A 14,232-nucleotide genomic window follows, 5' to 3' on the forward strand; every position below is an offset into this window, starting at 1 on the left:
TATATAGCCTGTGTTATGGGTTACAAGACAACGATTTATTTAATTCAGTATACTTACTTAAACATACATAAATTCATATAAACATACATAAATGCATTTTAACATCCATGACTCGGAAACAAACATCAATATTCATCACATAAATGCTTGCACCTACCGGGATTCGATCCCGGGACCTCTAGCTTAGTAGGTAGGATCTCTAACCACTCGGCTATACCGGTAGTCAATCTTAAGGACTAACTTATACCTATTTTAGAAAACCAATCTATGTATATAAAAATGAATTGCTGTTCGTTAGTCACGCTAAAACTCGAGAACGGCTGGACCGATTTGGCTAATTTTGGTCTTGAATTATTTGTGGAAGTCCAGGGAAGGTTTAAAAGATGAATAAATATAAAAGTGTTCAGAATTAAATAAAAACAACAATTTTGTTTTTCCTTTGATGTGTCCCCCGTCGTCCGATATTTGTTTTGTATGGACATATTTTCTATGAGAGAATTTATTGACGCACGGTTTGACAGTTCTGCTGTAAAACAATTTCATTACAACAACAGGAAGCATATTTTACGAAATAATTCTTGATGTTATGAAATATTATTGACAAATTCATAAAAAACAGTATTTTATTTATTATATACAGAACAACGTCTGTCGGGTCAGCTAGTATCTCATAAATTTATAACACGGTCCGATGTAATAGTCAGATTGCAATAATCAGTTACTATGGAAACAAAACCTTCGCAACATAATGATAGAATCAAGTTGAAGGGTTAATTTGATTATCAAATATACTATACAGCATTTTTTTAGTGAAATTAGGGGACGAGACGAGCAGGACATTCAGCTGATGTTAATTGATACCCTGCCCCTTGCAGTGCAGAATTCTTGAAAAACTCCAAAAATTCTGAGTGGCAGTAAAATATTGCGCTCATCACCTTGAGACATAAAATGTTAAGTCTCATTTGCCCGGTAATTTCACTAGGTACGGTGCCCTTCAGACCGAAACAGAATTATATTTCACATTACTGCTTTACGGCAGAAAAAAGCGCCGGCATCCTGTGCAAAGGAGAAATTCAGTTCGACTTCCTAAACTTCTTTCAACGTCCCTTACCTAAACGTATATCCATGATCAACCTAGACCATTGTATTTATATGTACGGATTGTTTTAGGGACTTCAAATTATCATGTCGTTTAGAGCAAGCCATAATCTCTAAAACTGACCATAAATCATAAACCAGCGGAAACAGAACGGGACTAGACGACAGCCAGTCTTCAGCTCTGATGAAGTCCGAAACGTTAGTTTCCAAACCAAGACTACGTAGACCGAGCTCTATGACCCGGCGCAGTCTTGCTGGAAGGACTATTCTTGGTATTGGACATGGTGTTGTTAAGGGGCTTCACTACATTCTCAAGAATGGTATCTTGATACTTGTGCCGATGTTTGGATACTCTTTTCACAAAAGTATGTCTCAGTTCCTCCTTCATAGCTAATACCCCACCATGCCATCACTGAAGTCAGATTGTGCCAACGTTGCACTCTGTCGCGTTATTGGAAAGCTTCCTTAGAGCTTTGAGCATAAATACGGTCATTATATTTGTTAAAATGTTACTCAATTGAAAAAATATTTTCATCCGTAAACAAAAGTTTTCTGTGCCCTCCTTTCGCGTACCGCTTTATAAATTAGAATGAACACATAAATACAATCAAATTGAGAACCGACTTCTGTTTTTAAAGTCGGTTGAAAACGCCTATTAAACTTATGCGGCAATAATAGATATTATGCTATATCTGGAATGCGAGAAACTTGACCTACAAGTAACGGTTTTGATTTGTCCTTAGATAAATAATAATCCTATAAAAAACATAGATAGGCGCGATGTGGACTTTTATTTATTTATTCATTAGGCACTTCAACAGAATACATACTTAACATTATTTACAATTCTATTATTCACGCCTTTAAAAGAAATGCACAGCATTAACTAATAATACTTTAAAGTAGGTGTTTTATAACTAAGTAAGTACAAATAAAAGTAAATGTGAAAATTAATTTAAGTCCCTGGGTTAGTTTATAGAATGACTTAAACGTATGTTAGTATTGTATTCTTAAGTGAGTCATGAGAGTCATTGAATATATCGACATTTGGGTGTTTTCTAACAAGTATGTTATACCTATTGTTCGCCAGCTCTGATGATTGGCGAATTCAGTACTGAATTTGATTTTATTTGAAGTCTGCTCGATGTATTATGAATACTTTTACGCGGATACCTCGAAGCCAGGGGCGTGCATTGGTTTTCCAGAAAGGTAGGTACCTACAGTAGATCTAAATAGTCGTAGTTGAGCCTGGAGATTGCTTACCGTAGGTTTTTAGGAAAATTTATGAGTGGGGGTTCAAAAGAAATTTGGTTATAAAATAACGGTAGGGTATTTGGTTATAAAATTAAACTAAATTAACTTTAACACTATATTTGTTTAGGTTCATTACGAGGTAGGCACTGCCTAATTGCCTGTATGATATGCACGCCCCGGCTCGAAGGTAAGGTGATAGATATTTTATCGAGTAGCTCGGTATTATTGACATGATTGTTAACTATTTTGGAAATAAACAAGTTATCAAACATTTTACGGCGCGTGTTTTGGGGATTCCATCTTAAAGAAAGAAAGGCGCTGTGTGTAAGGACTTTGTTTTAATTTTAATATCAACGTATTGAATGAGACTCAGGTGCCACGCTCAGCTTTGTAACCTTGTTTGGGTAAAGTCGCGTCAGTTGTGAGGATCAGTAATTATTGTAGAATTATAATAAGATGTGTAGTGAGTGTTATAAAATATATGAATATAGATAAGAAATGCGTTCTTTCAAAGGAAAATTAAAAATCATAGGTGGCTCAATAGGTAGGACCGTTGACTCTTACCACGGAGACCTTGATTCGATCTCACTTTCAGCTCAAAGGTTCCATTATATACAAACAAACATATATGCCAAATTTGTAAAAGTGGGACAGGCTATTTAATTTATTGTATTGCCTCTGTGAACGGTTGGATCACTTGGAGTTGCGGAGAGACGTCGCTTCATTGTGTGTCTTTTACCGCATTTATCACGGGAAGTGTTCCGAAGAGCTGTTTCACATGATTCCTGCCGCCGAATCCTACCTTCGAACGCCACAAATTAGGATATCATCCCCACTTCCTGCTACTACGAAACAGTGGAATGAGCTTCCTTGTGCGGTGTTTCGGGGACGATACGACATGGGCACCTTCAAAAAATCGCGTACACCTTCCTTACCTTCCTAAATCGGGAAGTGCTAGTTGTAGTATGTCACTAGATTTTTATTTTTTATTTCTAGAATTTCTGTAGTGCTAATATGTCACAAGATTTTTCTGATACACCAAAATCGGAAGTGCCGTTTGGCACACTACGCCCTGACGAAGTTCTGACCCTCATTTTGTTTATAAGATGGTTTATTTTGCATGGTCTTATAGCTTGTTTCAATAGCTTTCTTATACATTCACTAAAATCATCATAATTATAGGCAATCTTTTAATAAAAAATTAATAAAAAATAATAAAGAATTCAGAAGCGTTTTCTTTATCACTTGGCTTTCTCAATTGGGAAATCTAGATCACTCGCAACATACTCTGAAAGATTTACATATTTTAATATACTAACTCTGAAACAACGTAGGGACATATTGGATTTACTTTTCTTATACAAAAGTATTAACAATATTTATGACAACTCCTTTCTGGTGTCTATGTTTAATTTTAGAGTGCCTAGATGCCCACGTAAACCTGTGAACTTATTTGAAAAACCATCTCGCAGAACTATTTTGGGGATCAATTCACCTGTGTCGCGATTATGCAAAATTATAAACGATTATAAATGCTTGGACCCATTCAGTGATTCATTGCCAAGGTTTCGCAAAAATGTAAAAAAATGTATTGTACATAAATAATTTATAAGTATTCTTGATTTGTTTAATACGTTTATCTTGACTTATTTAGTAGATTTTGTTAATTTCTTAATTTCATTACATTATAGAATGGTTGTTTTATAACTTATATTTATTTTATGTAACTATTTCACACAATATAATTTAGCATGCGGTATTCACCTTAAAAGGTAATGCATTTAGTAATAAGACCCTTGTAAATTAGCATAATAATAATAATTATAAATGTATTATTGTAATTACCACTGGTGAATCTTAAAATAAAAAAAAAATAAAAAATAAAAAAAAAAAAAAATACACGTAAAGTAATACGCATTGACATGCCTCTGCGCGCGCCAATATCGCGCCGATCTGAGGCTAGCAACGCTCCTGTGATTCCTCTGGTGTTGCAAGAGAGTGTGGGCGGCGGTGATCACTTAACACCAAATGACCGTAAGCTCGTTTGTCCTGCTCTTCCATATAAAACACGGTTACACGAGAGTTATGTAGATTCTGTGGAAAATAATAATAATAATAACTTTATTTCCCAAATATTACAATAAATAATAGAATAACAAGTTAAAAATATGTTTCTTAATCATATTATTAATTAGTACCTGGACGACCGAGCCGGATTTTTAAGAAGGTACAAAACTTGAACAAAAAAAAACTAATTGGACATCTGAATTCGAACCGGGGTATTCTGCTTTCCGGATCACCCAATGTCCCAGCAGAGCTTACATTTTTTTTTAAATTTTCCGAGATTCAGATTATATATAAATACTAGCTGACCCGACAGACGTTGTTCTGAACATCTAATATATAAAATTCTCATGTCGCGGTGTTTGTAGTTAAACTCCTTCGAAACGGCTTGATCATTTCTCATGAAATTTTGAGTGCATATTGGGTAGGTCTGAGAATCGGACAACATCTATTTTTCATCCCCCTAAATGTTAAGGGTGGTCCACGCCAAAGTTTTTTTTTTTAATTTTTTGACATTATTTTTTTAAATTTGTTTGATTATGAGTCAGCATTATTTCAAATTTTCACCCATCTACGATCAACAGTTACTTTTGTATCGCAATTTTAATATCGGCAATACAAGCTATACAGGTCAGCTAGTAATAAATAAAATACTGTTTTTTAAGAATTTGCAAATAATATTTCATAACATCAAGAACTATTTCGTTCTGCTCCCTGTTGTTATAATGAAATTGTTTCACAGTCAAACCGTGCGTCAATAAAATCTCTAACAGAAAATATGTCCATACAATATTGGAAATACAAATAATTATGGGTCCCAAATCGAAATATAAACTATCCTATCTCTCAAGTTGGACTAAACTGCACTCCATGAAGTAATCCCCATTAAAATCCGTTCATTAGTTTACGAGTCCATCGCGGACAAACAACGTGTCACGTAATTTATATATATTAAGATAAGAATTGCTCGTATAAAGATATAAGATATACAATATATGCAGCAAAGACAGATAAACTAGGTATGAACTGTGTTTCAGCTGTCAGTGACTTCTCGATACCAGACATTACCTACATAGTCAAAACAAATTATAAAAATCAGATTAATAAAAATAAAAATACTGTCTTTATACAAAATAGATATTTAAAAAATGTATAACTTCTAAGAATGTGTGTGGGTGTAATAGGGTGTGATAGTGTTTATAGTATTCACAGACGATCGAACTTGGTTCGGAACGGACCACGAAAATGGTGCGCTCTGAACCAAATTCGATCGTGTGGCGCACGGTCCGCCGGTATTAATATCGGTACGGCTGGTTCGGAGCGCTTGCATATCGAACGCGGTGCGTTCCAAACCGATTCGATCATGTGGACGGCGCACCGAACCAAATGTCAGTTTAGTCTCTATTGAGCCACCGTATGCGCAACACGTCGTAACGTGTTCACAGAAATGGATTCGGAACGACACCAAGAAGACATCGTTAGTATAGAGAAAAAAGCTTTTATAGAGCTGTTGAAATGTATAAAGACTTTCCATGTTTGTGGACTATCGCGCATAGCCTTTATTGTAATAAAGATGCACGCAATCAAGCATTTCAAATACTTTTAGAAAAATGGAAGTCATATTACCCCATTTCTGAGATAAAATTTTGCCCATTCTTTTCTTCTTTTTCGTTGGTTATGTAATGACGATGTAGCAACGTTAGTTGCCGCAACTAATGCAATTTTGGCCTGTTTTGATAGAATAGGAGGCATGTCGAGGAGACGTGTTCACGCAATGCTAGCACAATAGGACTGGACGATTCGGAGTCTGGTGCGTTCGTCTGTTGTGTAGACCGCACCGTACGGTTCGTGGTCCGTTCCGAACCAAGTTCGATCGTCTGTGAATGCTATTAGACATGTAATAATGATTTGTATATTATATTTATTAAGATGTCTACTTACCAAACCTCCACCTCCTGTGTACAGCATGAGGGCTACAAACAGACCAATGTGGGATATAGCTGCTCTGGGAATGATCCGTTCCCATGTTGAAGGCGCTGGAGGCGTGCCCATCAAGGTCTCCGTCTCCCAACTGACATTCACTCCCTTACACATTATATCAAGTAATCTCTACCTTTGTACAATTATCTACCATAGCTATCTGTTCATTATTTTTGCTGACCTGAAAAGTATTAAATATGTTATTAGGTGGCAGGATGATCCTGTTGCCGGAGACTCAGTTTCAGATTAAAAAAGATATATATATATATATATATATATATATATATATATATATATATATATAAATATATATTATTTATTTATAATCGCTAATAAAATCCTCACAGAATACCTTTAGTTATTTATGGTGTGTGTGGATGATACAGCTACAGTACTCAATAACTTTTGTATTAATTTACATTTACTTTTTTTGACTTACTCGTGTAAGGCATTGACTATTTTGTTTGAGTATGTTTGTTGCATCATTTTACATATTATATAGTAATTGAAATGATTTGTAAATCGATTGAAATGTAAATCTTGATATAAAAGAGTGGAAATGAGTTTCTTGATACTTCTTCTCATTAGCTCAACCCTTTACGAAGTAGCGGTAGATTCAATAAGAAAAATAATTTTTTGACATTCATAAGTGTCATTTCCGTGACCTACATAAATAAAGTGATTTTGATTTGATTTGATTTATTGGATGGTTTACAGCTTTTACTTAGAACACGTTTACTCTAGTTTAAACTGGATAACACTCGATGTCTCTGTTTTGACCAGCGTTAACTACAAATAAAATGTGTCCTATACAATTTGATATGTTCTTAAAGTGATAACCCTCACTTCTAGGATTAATACACAAATAAAATTTGAAATTTATCTCAGTTGGTTGGCACTGGCATGGAACGCCAAAGGTGGGTTCGAGTCCCGCATCGTTCATAAAATTTTGTTTTTAAAATTTTATTAATGTGTACTTCGTCAAACGATCGTAGGTACCAATTCCCCAGTCCTTCGGATATTATGTAAAATATTAAATTCTTATAACGTAGCTGATATTGACATATTTGCTGATTCCTTAGCCAAATTCCGCAGGTCTTTTTGTTCCAAGATTAGTAATGTTTAATAATGTTATAATTGAAAAATTAATGTTACTGTGTATGTTAATGTGTATAATAAATGTGTGTTTAATTCTTAACTTATTATATAAAATACTTAAAATTAATTATTTCAGTGCATGCCGTGTTTATTTGTAAGTAATCACTCCATTTAGATCCTAGTTTTTAGTTCAACTTATAATATTTGTGTGTATTATTGTAAATGATTGTAAATAAACCTAACAACTAGAAATAAGGAATTGCTTGTAACTACTTATAGTACAACCCATACGTAATAACCTTTAAGAGTAAATGTGTACACTTTTATAATAAAAGGCATTAATTTTCTCAAAATTGATTCCTTTAGAATTCTTTTTGATATCATTTCTAATATACTAAATACTACCGCTTCGGAAACAAATAGTTCTCTGAGAGAGAAGAAGCGGCGCAAGTAACTCTCCCAGAATTCCTCCTCTGCGCTCTTTTTAATAAAGTCCCTGTCCCTGTTCAGAAGTGGCCTATAAGGCAATAAGTATGTTTAAGGCAATAAGGTGTAATTAAAAAGCCATTTCTTTCAATTATATTGCATCTTTCTACGAGTCCAAAAGGTATTACTAAAGATATTCAGCTGTGAAGTAGTAGGATTTACGACAGAGCCATTTTTAAATAAGAGAATGATAAAAGTAAAAAAAATATATGATGTACATTACTATGCAAACTTCCCCCGAAAATTGGTTTGAACTAGATCTAGTATGTAGTTTTTTTAATACGTAATAAATCATAAACTGCAATTTCTTTGCAACAACAATCTGCCAACATTACTTACTTACTTCTTCTCATTAGCTCAACCCTTTACGAAGTAGTGGTAGATTCAATAAGATTTTTTTTTTTTTTGACATTCATAAGTGTCATTTTCGTGACCTACTTGAATAAACTGATTTTGATTTGATTTGATTTACTTTTTCAAGACTTCAACGAAGATTTTTTAAAAGACAATTATTTTATACTGTCATTCATGCAAAATTCTGGTCACAGGACGTTATTACCTCCTTGTCCATCTTTTTTTCGAAAATTTTTCTTGTAAAACTAGAATATATATTAGCTTGTTTAGCTATCACAAGCCTATATGGGCTCGCATATAGTAGGATCTAAATCCCATCTTTAAGGTTACTAATTATAATGTTTACTTATCAATAACTTGAAAAAAAAAACTATTAATAAAACATCCATCTAAGTTACAACGAACTACAAGAACTTTTATATTATGTTACTTGCTGCAACGGAACCCTGAATGGGTGAGTGCGATTCGCACTTGGCCGCTTTTTTAATATAACATTTAAATTTATTTATAGATAATGCCTGAACACTGTCGAAATCAGATGAATTAGGCAATAAGTATAAAATATTTGCTCTTAATAGTGATTTTTATTATTATAACACTAGAAATAAGGGATTGCTTGTGACTAATTCTACTAGGCTGCATAAGATACATAATAGCTTTAAGGGTAAATGTATAAACTTTTATAATAAAGTCTCAGCCACTGTTCAGGCATTAACTATAAATAAATTTAAATGTTATATTAAAAAATGGCTCCATCGTAAAACCAGTTACTCCACAGCTGAATATCTAAGTGATCGGACAGCCTGGGACTGAATTATGATTATTTTATAGCAATAGCATGACATGACAATATTGTATATTTTTATTAAAAAAAGGGCAGAAAAAGCATTTTGGGAGAGTTTCTTGCGCCACTTCTTCTCTCTCAGAGTGCCTTTTGTTTCCGAAGCGATTTTGAGAAAATAAATGCCTTTTATGCCTTCTATTATTACTTCATAACATTAATCGCATAAAAGCCCCCCTTATCATAATCCATGCTATTTAGCTTTGCGGAAATTACTAAAAAGCTTCTTTTATCAGATCAAGAAGTAGGTCAGTTTTTCTGTAATCAGCCTTAGCCATTTGTTAACATAGCAACACAACTATAACCTACACAACAAATACCATTATATTTAAATCTATACATAGTATTACACTTAAATAAAACACTTTTAAAGGATTAAAACGCGTGTAGTTGTAATTATTAATTTAGTTAAGCCGATGTTACAAGACCTTATTAAGACTTGATATATATAATTCATTTATATAGATAAATTTATTTATAGATAATGCCTGCACAGTGGCTGTGACTTACTCTACTTTTATATTATGTTACTTGCTACAAGGGAACCCTGAATTGGTGAGTGAGACTGGCACTTGGCCACTTTTTTAATAAACCATTTAAATTTGTTTATAGATAGTACCTGATCAGTGGCTGGGACTTACCCTACTTACTACATATTTGCAAGACACCGTCTATATCAGATGAATTAATTGATAAGTATAAAATATTTATTACTTCATAACATTAATCGCATAAAAGCCCCCCTTATCATAATCCATGCTATGTAGCATTGCGGAAATTACTAAAAAGCTTCTTTTATCAGATCAAGAAGTAGGTCAGTTTTTCTGTAATCAGCCTTAGCCATTTGTTAACATAGCAACACAACTATAACCTACTCAACAAACACCATTATATATAAATCTATATATAGTATTATACTTAAATATAACACTTTTAAAGGATTAAAACTCGTGTTATTGTAACTGTGTTCTTAAGTTTGATTTTTGCGTAAAATTTACCTTTCTATTATTAATTAGTTAACCCGACGTTACAAGACCTTTTCAGTTCTCGTCCCCCTGAAAAGGAGATCTGGAAAGGTAAAAAATAATAATGTAACTTATACGCAACAATCCAATATAAAAACACAGATACAATTACACGCGTTTTAATCATTTAAGTGATTTATTTACGCTTTAATCGAAGAAAATACTTTAGTATTATACTTATATATATTATAAATATCGCATCCAAAGAATGCAATGACTAAATAAAACAATAATTGTAACAATAATATAGACTAAAACAAGTGCTTACTAATAATAGTGCGTACTTACAATTTAGAAATTCTCCCTACTATTTTTTTTAATATAAATATCACTCGTTTTATAAATTTGTGCTTTTGTCTAAAAGATACAACACAAAACAAACACAGACAGTAATACAATCCCTTAGTCCCGATGCTCTCGTGAGAAAAACCGGGAACAAGTGTTTCCCGTCGAGTCACGCGATACACTGAAAATTGTTTCAGCAAAGTGTGGATTGGGTACACTAAACCTCCCTGGTTACAAAGCTAAGCTCTTAGGTACCTCTCATTTTCGCCTGTTCGCTGTACATTCTCTCGAATTTCTTTGGTAGAAGTATTACTTTTTATGAATATGTAGTATACTTACTAAATGCATATTTTATAAAAGTTAAATTTCATAAGATCTGTCGTTAACCGATTATTCGTCTCGCAGGGAAACTCCGAGCATAGCAAAGCCATATCCATACCGTAATTGCAATGCTAATTTGACGCGGTAGCTATCACTGACTTCAAAATGTATTAAGTATTGTAGAGATATATATAATAAGATCACGCAGTAGAAGTTAATTATGTTTATAATTATGTTTAAAATTTTGTGAATAAATGCGTTTTTTGTGAAGTTAATTATCATAAACGAAAATGAAAAAAGTTTCTTAAGTATATGTATTAGCTGGGGCCAGTGACTTCGTCCGCGTGGTATCCAGACTCTTACTTAATTACGATTCGAGAATAACAATAAAATAATGTATTGTTGTACATTAAATTGAAGGATTTTCCTGCTGGGCTAATATAAATCAATTATCAGCATTGGGGACGCCTCAACAACTCCTTAAATAAATAAAAATAAATCGAAGAATTGGTTTATATTATGTAATATGAATTGTTACTTTTATACAGAAGTATTTAGTGCTCATCAAAGCGATTATTAACTAATAATACTATATAACGATAACTTCAGAATTTTAGATGATTTAAAATATGTATAATTATTCCTGCGATTACCATTTTAACACTCTTTAAGTTATGTACTATAGTTGTACTGAACTCGACACGATCATCCGAATCAAAGTTTTTAACGCCTGGCGAAAAATTAAGGGCGTTTTAAGTGTAACGTGAGTGTGTATTTGAGTGTGTTTGTCTGTGTCATCGTAGCTACCAAATAGATAAATGGCTTAGATAACTTTTTGTTTGAAAGGAAAATTGATCCAGAGTGTTTTCAGAGATTCAGTTCAGCCGTTCAAAGATTGTCACCTCTTTTCTTGCTGAGGAGAGGATCTGACCAACATTCATAGGTCTGATCAATACAAAATTTAGCACCTTGACCTCATGCTGAGGCATGACCTCGATTCCACAGGTTGTCCAAATCCTCACCAACTTAAAGCCGAGGTTTGGTATTTGGGCTCATTGCAATGGTCAATCTTTAAGGTGTGGATAGATGTTAATTAGAATCTGATAATGGAGCAGGAAAGAGAAATGAGTATAAATTGTCGGAGATTTAAGGACATTTTCAAATTTGTTTAGTTGAGGTTATGAAAGAATAGATCTCAATAGCTTATAATGCTTCTTTATCTCCCCTCTAGATGGCCTGCAATGGTTATACGAGAACATACCAAGGAATTACAAAGTAAATACTGGACGGAAGTGAGAGGGTGTAGACAAGCAAAAGAGGCCCTACTCCAAGTAGACTTCAGGCTCTCTCGCAAGCTACTAAAACTCCCACGCCAAGGATTACGTAAATTAACCCATGTTATAATGGGTCACGGCCCTTTTGACAAACATCTGCTTAGTATAGGTGTCACCAACAGCCCGCTGTGCAGAGCCTGCATGGAGGCAGAAGAGACGGCCGCACACATCATTCTGGAGTGTAGGAGTGTGGCCACTTACCAGGCCAAACACCTGGGGTCACCGAGAACTCTCCCCGAGGTCATGGGTGACGTCAGAGGTTTGATTAACTACCTTGAGGAGCTTGGATGGCAAGATTAGCCACCCACCTCACCATGCAAAATAGGCGCGCCATAGTCGTCGAGTTGCGGATAGTAGCCCGTGATAACCTATAACCTATATGCTTCTTTATAGACGACGTAAAAAGATTCGGAATATAGACAAAAAAATAGTTTGGTTGGCTGGCTTACACGGAGAAAGCCAAATGGAGCTGGCCATGGGAGAAATAATTGACGCTGAGGCCCACTTCAGCTTTTGTTCTATTTTCCTTCTTGCATCCCCCTAATTGGTTTTAACATTTATTTTCTATGTACAGAAATTCAAACTCTACAATTTCATTATAAGTATATTTGTACACATATGATAAGAGCCCCACGAAGCTAAATATATATATAGTACATTCAGACTTTAGTTTAGTCATTTAAGATAACAGAGATTGAAAAATACTTTACTTATATTATTTTTTCAACTGGTATTTTTATCAAGTGTCTGGATGATTTGTACCATAATTAATATTTGTGACTTAAAAGAAATATGTGGTCCACTGTCTTAAGCGGTAGAGCGCCCATGTCGCTAAGGCCCCACGGAGACAAAGGTGGCTAAAATTTAAAAAAATCAATTTGTTTTATATATTAATAATATCATTATTCTTCCTATGTTAGTTAAAATTAGTTGCTCAATTTCATTAGGTCACTCCAACTCACAATATACTACTGTTAGAGACAAACAAAGCGTACAAGGGAGAAGATCATCTCTAATGGAGATACAGCAATATAGAAAAGATAGCGTATCCATTGTTACTGTGACCGATTTTCATTGAGAAGTCGTAAACATACAGCCACGCTGCGGACATTTTTCCTATCCTCTTGAATTCTTATTGTTTCTTGTGAAAAATGGGATGAAACGAGCAGGACGTTCAGCTGATGGTAATTGATCCTCCCTGCCCAATACAATGCCACCACTCAGGATTATTGAAAAACTGAAAAATTCTGAGCGGCAATACAACTGCACTTGTCACCTTGAGACGTAAGGTATCAAGTCTCATTTTCCCAGTAATTCAGAAGCTACGGCGCCTATCAGACCGAAACACAGTAATGCTTGCACATTACTGCTTCAAGGCAGAAATAGGCGCCGTTGTGGTACCCATAATCTAGCTGGCATCCGATGCAAAGGAGCTTCCTCAGTCAAACGAGGCTTAACATCTTATGTCTCAAGGAGACGAGCACAATTGTGGTGCCGATCAGAACATTTGGGAATTTCAAGAATCCTGAACGTTACGAGTACTACATTGTAATGGACCGGGCGTATCGTTTTACCATGAGCTGAACGTCCTGCTCGTCTCGTCCCTTACTGTCATAAAAAAAACAAGCTCAGTGCTTCTTCTCCATCCTAAAAGTGGCCAACGAGCCTAAGGAGTTATTGACCTGAGCCTAAAGAATCTAGCAAAGCAATTTCTGTGCAAAGGTCTTTCGCTTGTCAAAAAGTGGATTGCATTGCCAAACAGAGTCTATAATAGCTTGCAACGATACAAATATTGCGGCTATTACCATTATCGTCCACAACACCTTATTTACTGTTATTGCCTACACTGCGCATTGAACAGTGCCAAGAATGTGTCTTAAACGTCAAATTAATTATACATAAAAAAACACCGTGTGTTCATAAGAACACATGAGATAAGTGAAAACCTTTGAGGACAAACGAGCGTACGGGTCACCTGACGTTACAGAGGAATCACTGGAACGGAAGGTGTACGCGCTTTTTTGAAGGTAACCCAAGTCGTATCATCCCGGAAAAACCACACTAGGAAGCTCTTTCCACAGTTTTGTTGTAT

The 14,232-nt window shown here is 34.7% G+C and overlaps 1 protein-coding gene across 2 annotated transcripts in view; it reads right to left on the bottom strand.

The window, feature by feature from the left end:
• Positions 1-10,657, bottom strand: part of LOC126970650 (TWiK family of potassium channels protein 9) — a 49,883-nt gene extending 39,226 nt beyond the window's left edge. The window contains exons 1-3 of one of the 2 annotated variants that reach the window (XM_050816731.1): positions 10,489-10,657; positions 10,174-10,243; positions 6,358-6,577 (exon numbers count right to left, since the gene is read on the bottom strand). In XM_050816731.1, coding sequence (XP_050672688.1) covers positions 6,358-6,510 — 153 coding nt within the window. In that variant the 5' untranslated portion in view covers positions 6,511-6,577; positions 10,174-10,243; positions 10,489-10,657. The remainder of the gene's footprint in view (positions 1-6,357; positions 6,578-10,173; positions 10,244-10,488) is intronic. The other variant, XM_050816730.1, reaches the window with a different exon arrangement.
• Between the last annotated feature and the right edge of the window lie 3,575 nt (positions 10,658-14,232).

This window comes from Leptidea sinapis, chromosome 21, assembly GCF_905404315.1.
Source record: "Leptidea sinapis chromosome 21, ilLepSina1.1, whole genome shotgun sequence".
NCBI classification, from domain to species: domain Eukaryota; kingdom Metazoa; phylum Arthropoda; class Insecta; order Lepidoptera; family Pieridae; genus Leptidea; species Leptidea sinapis.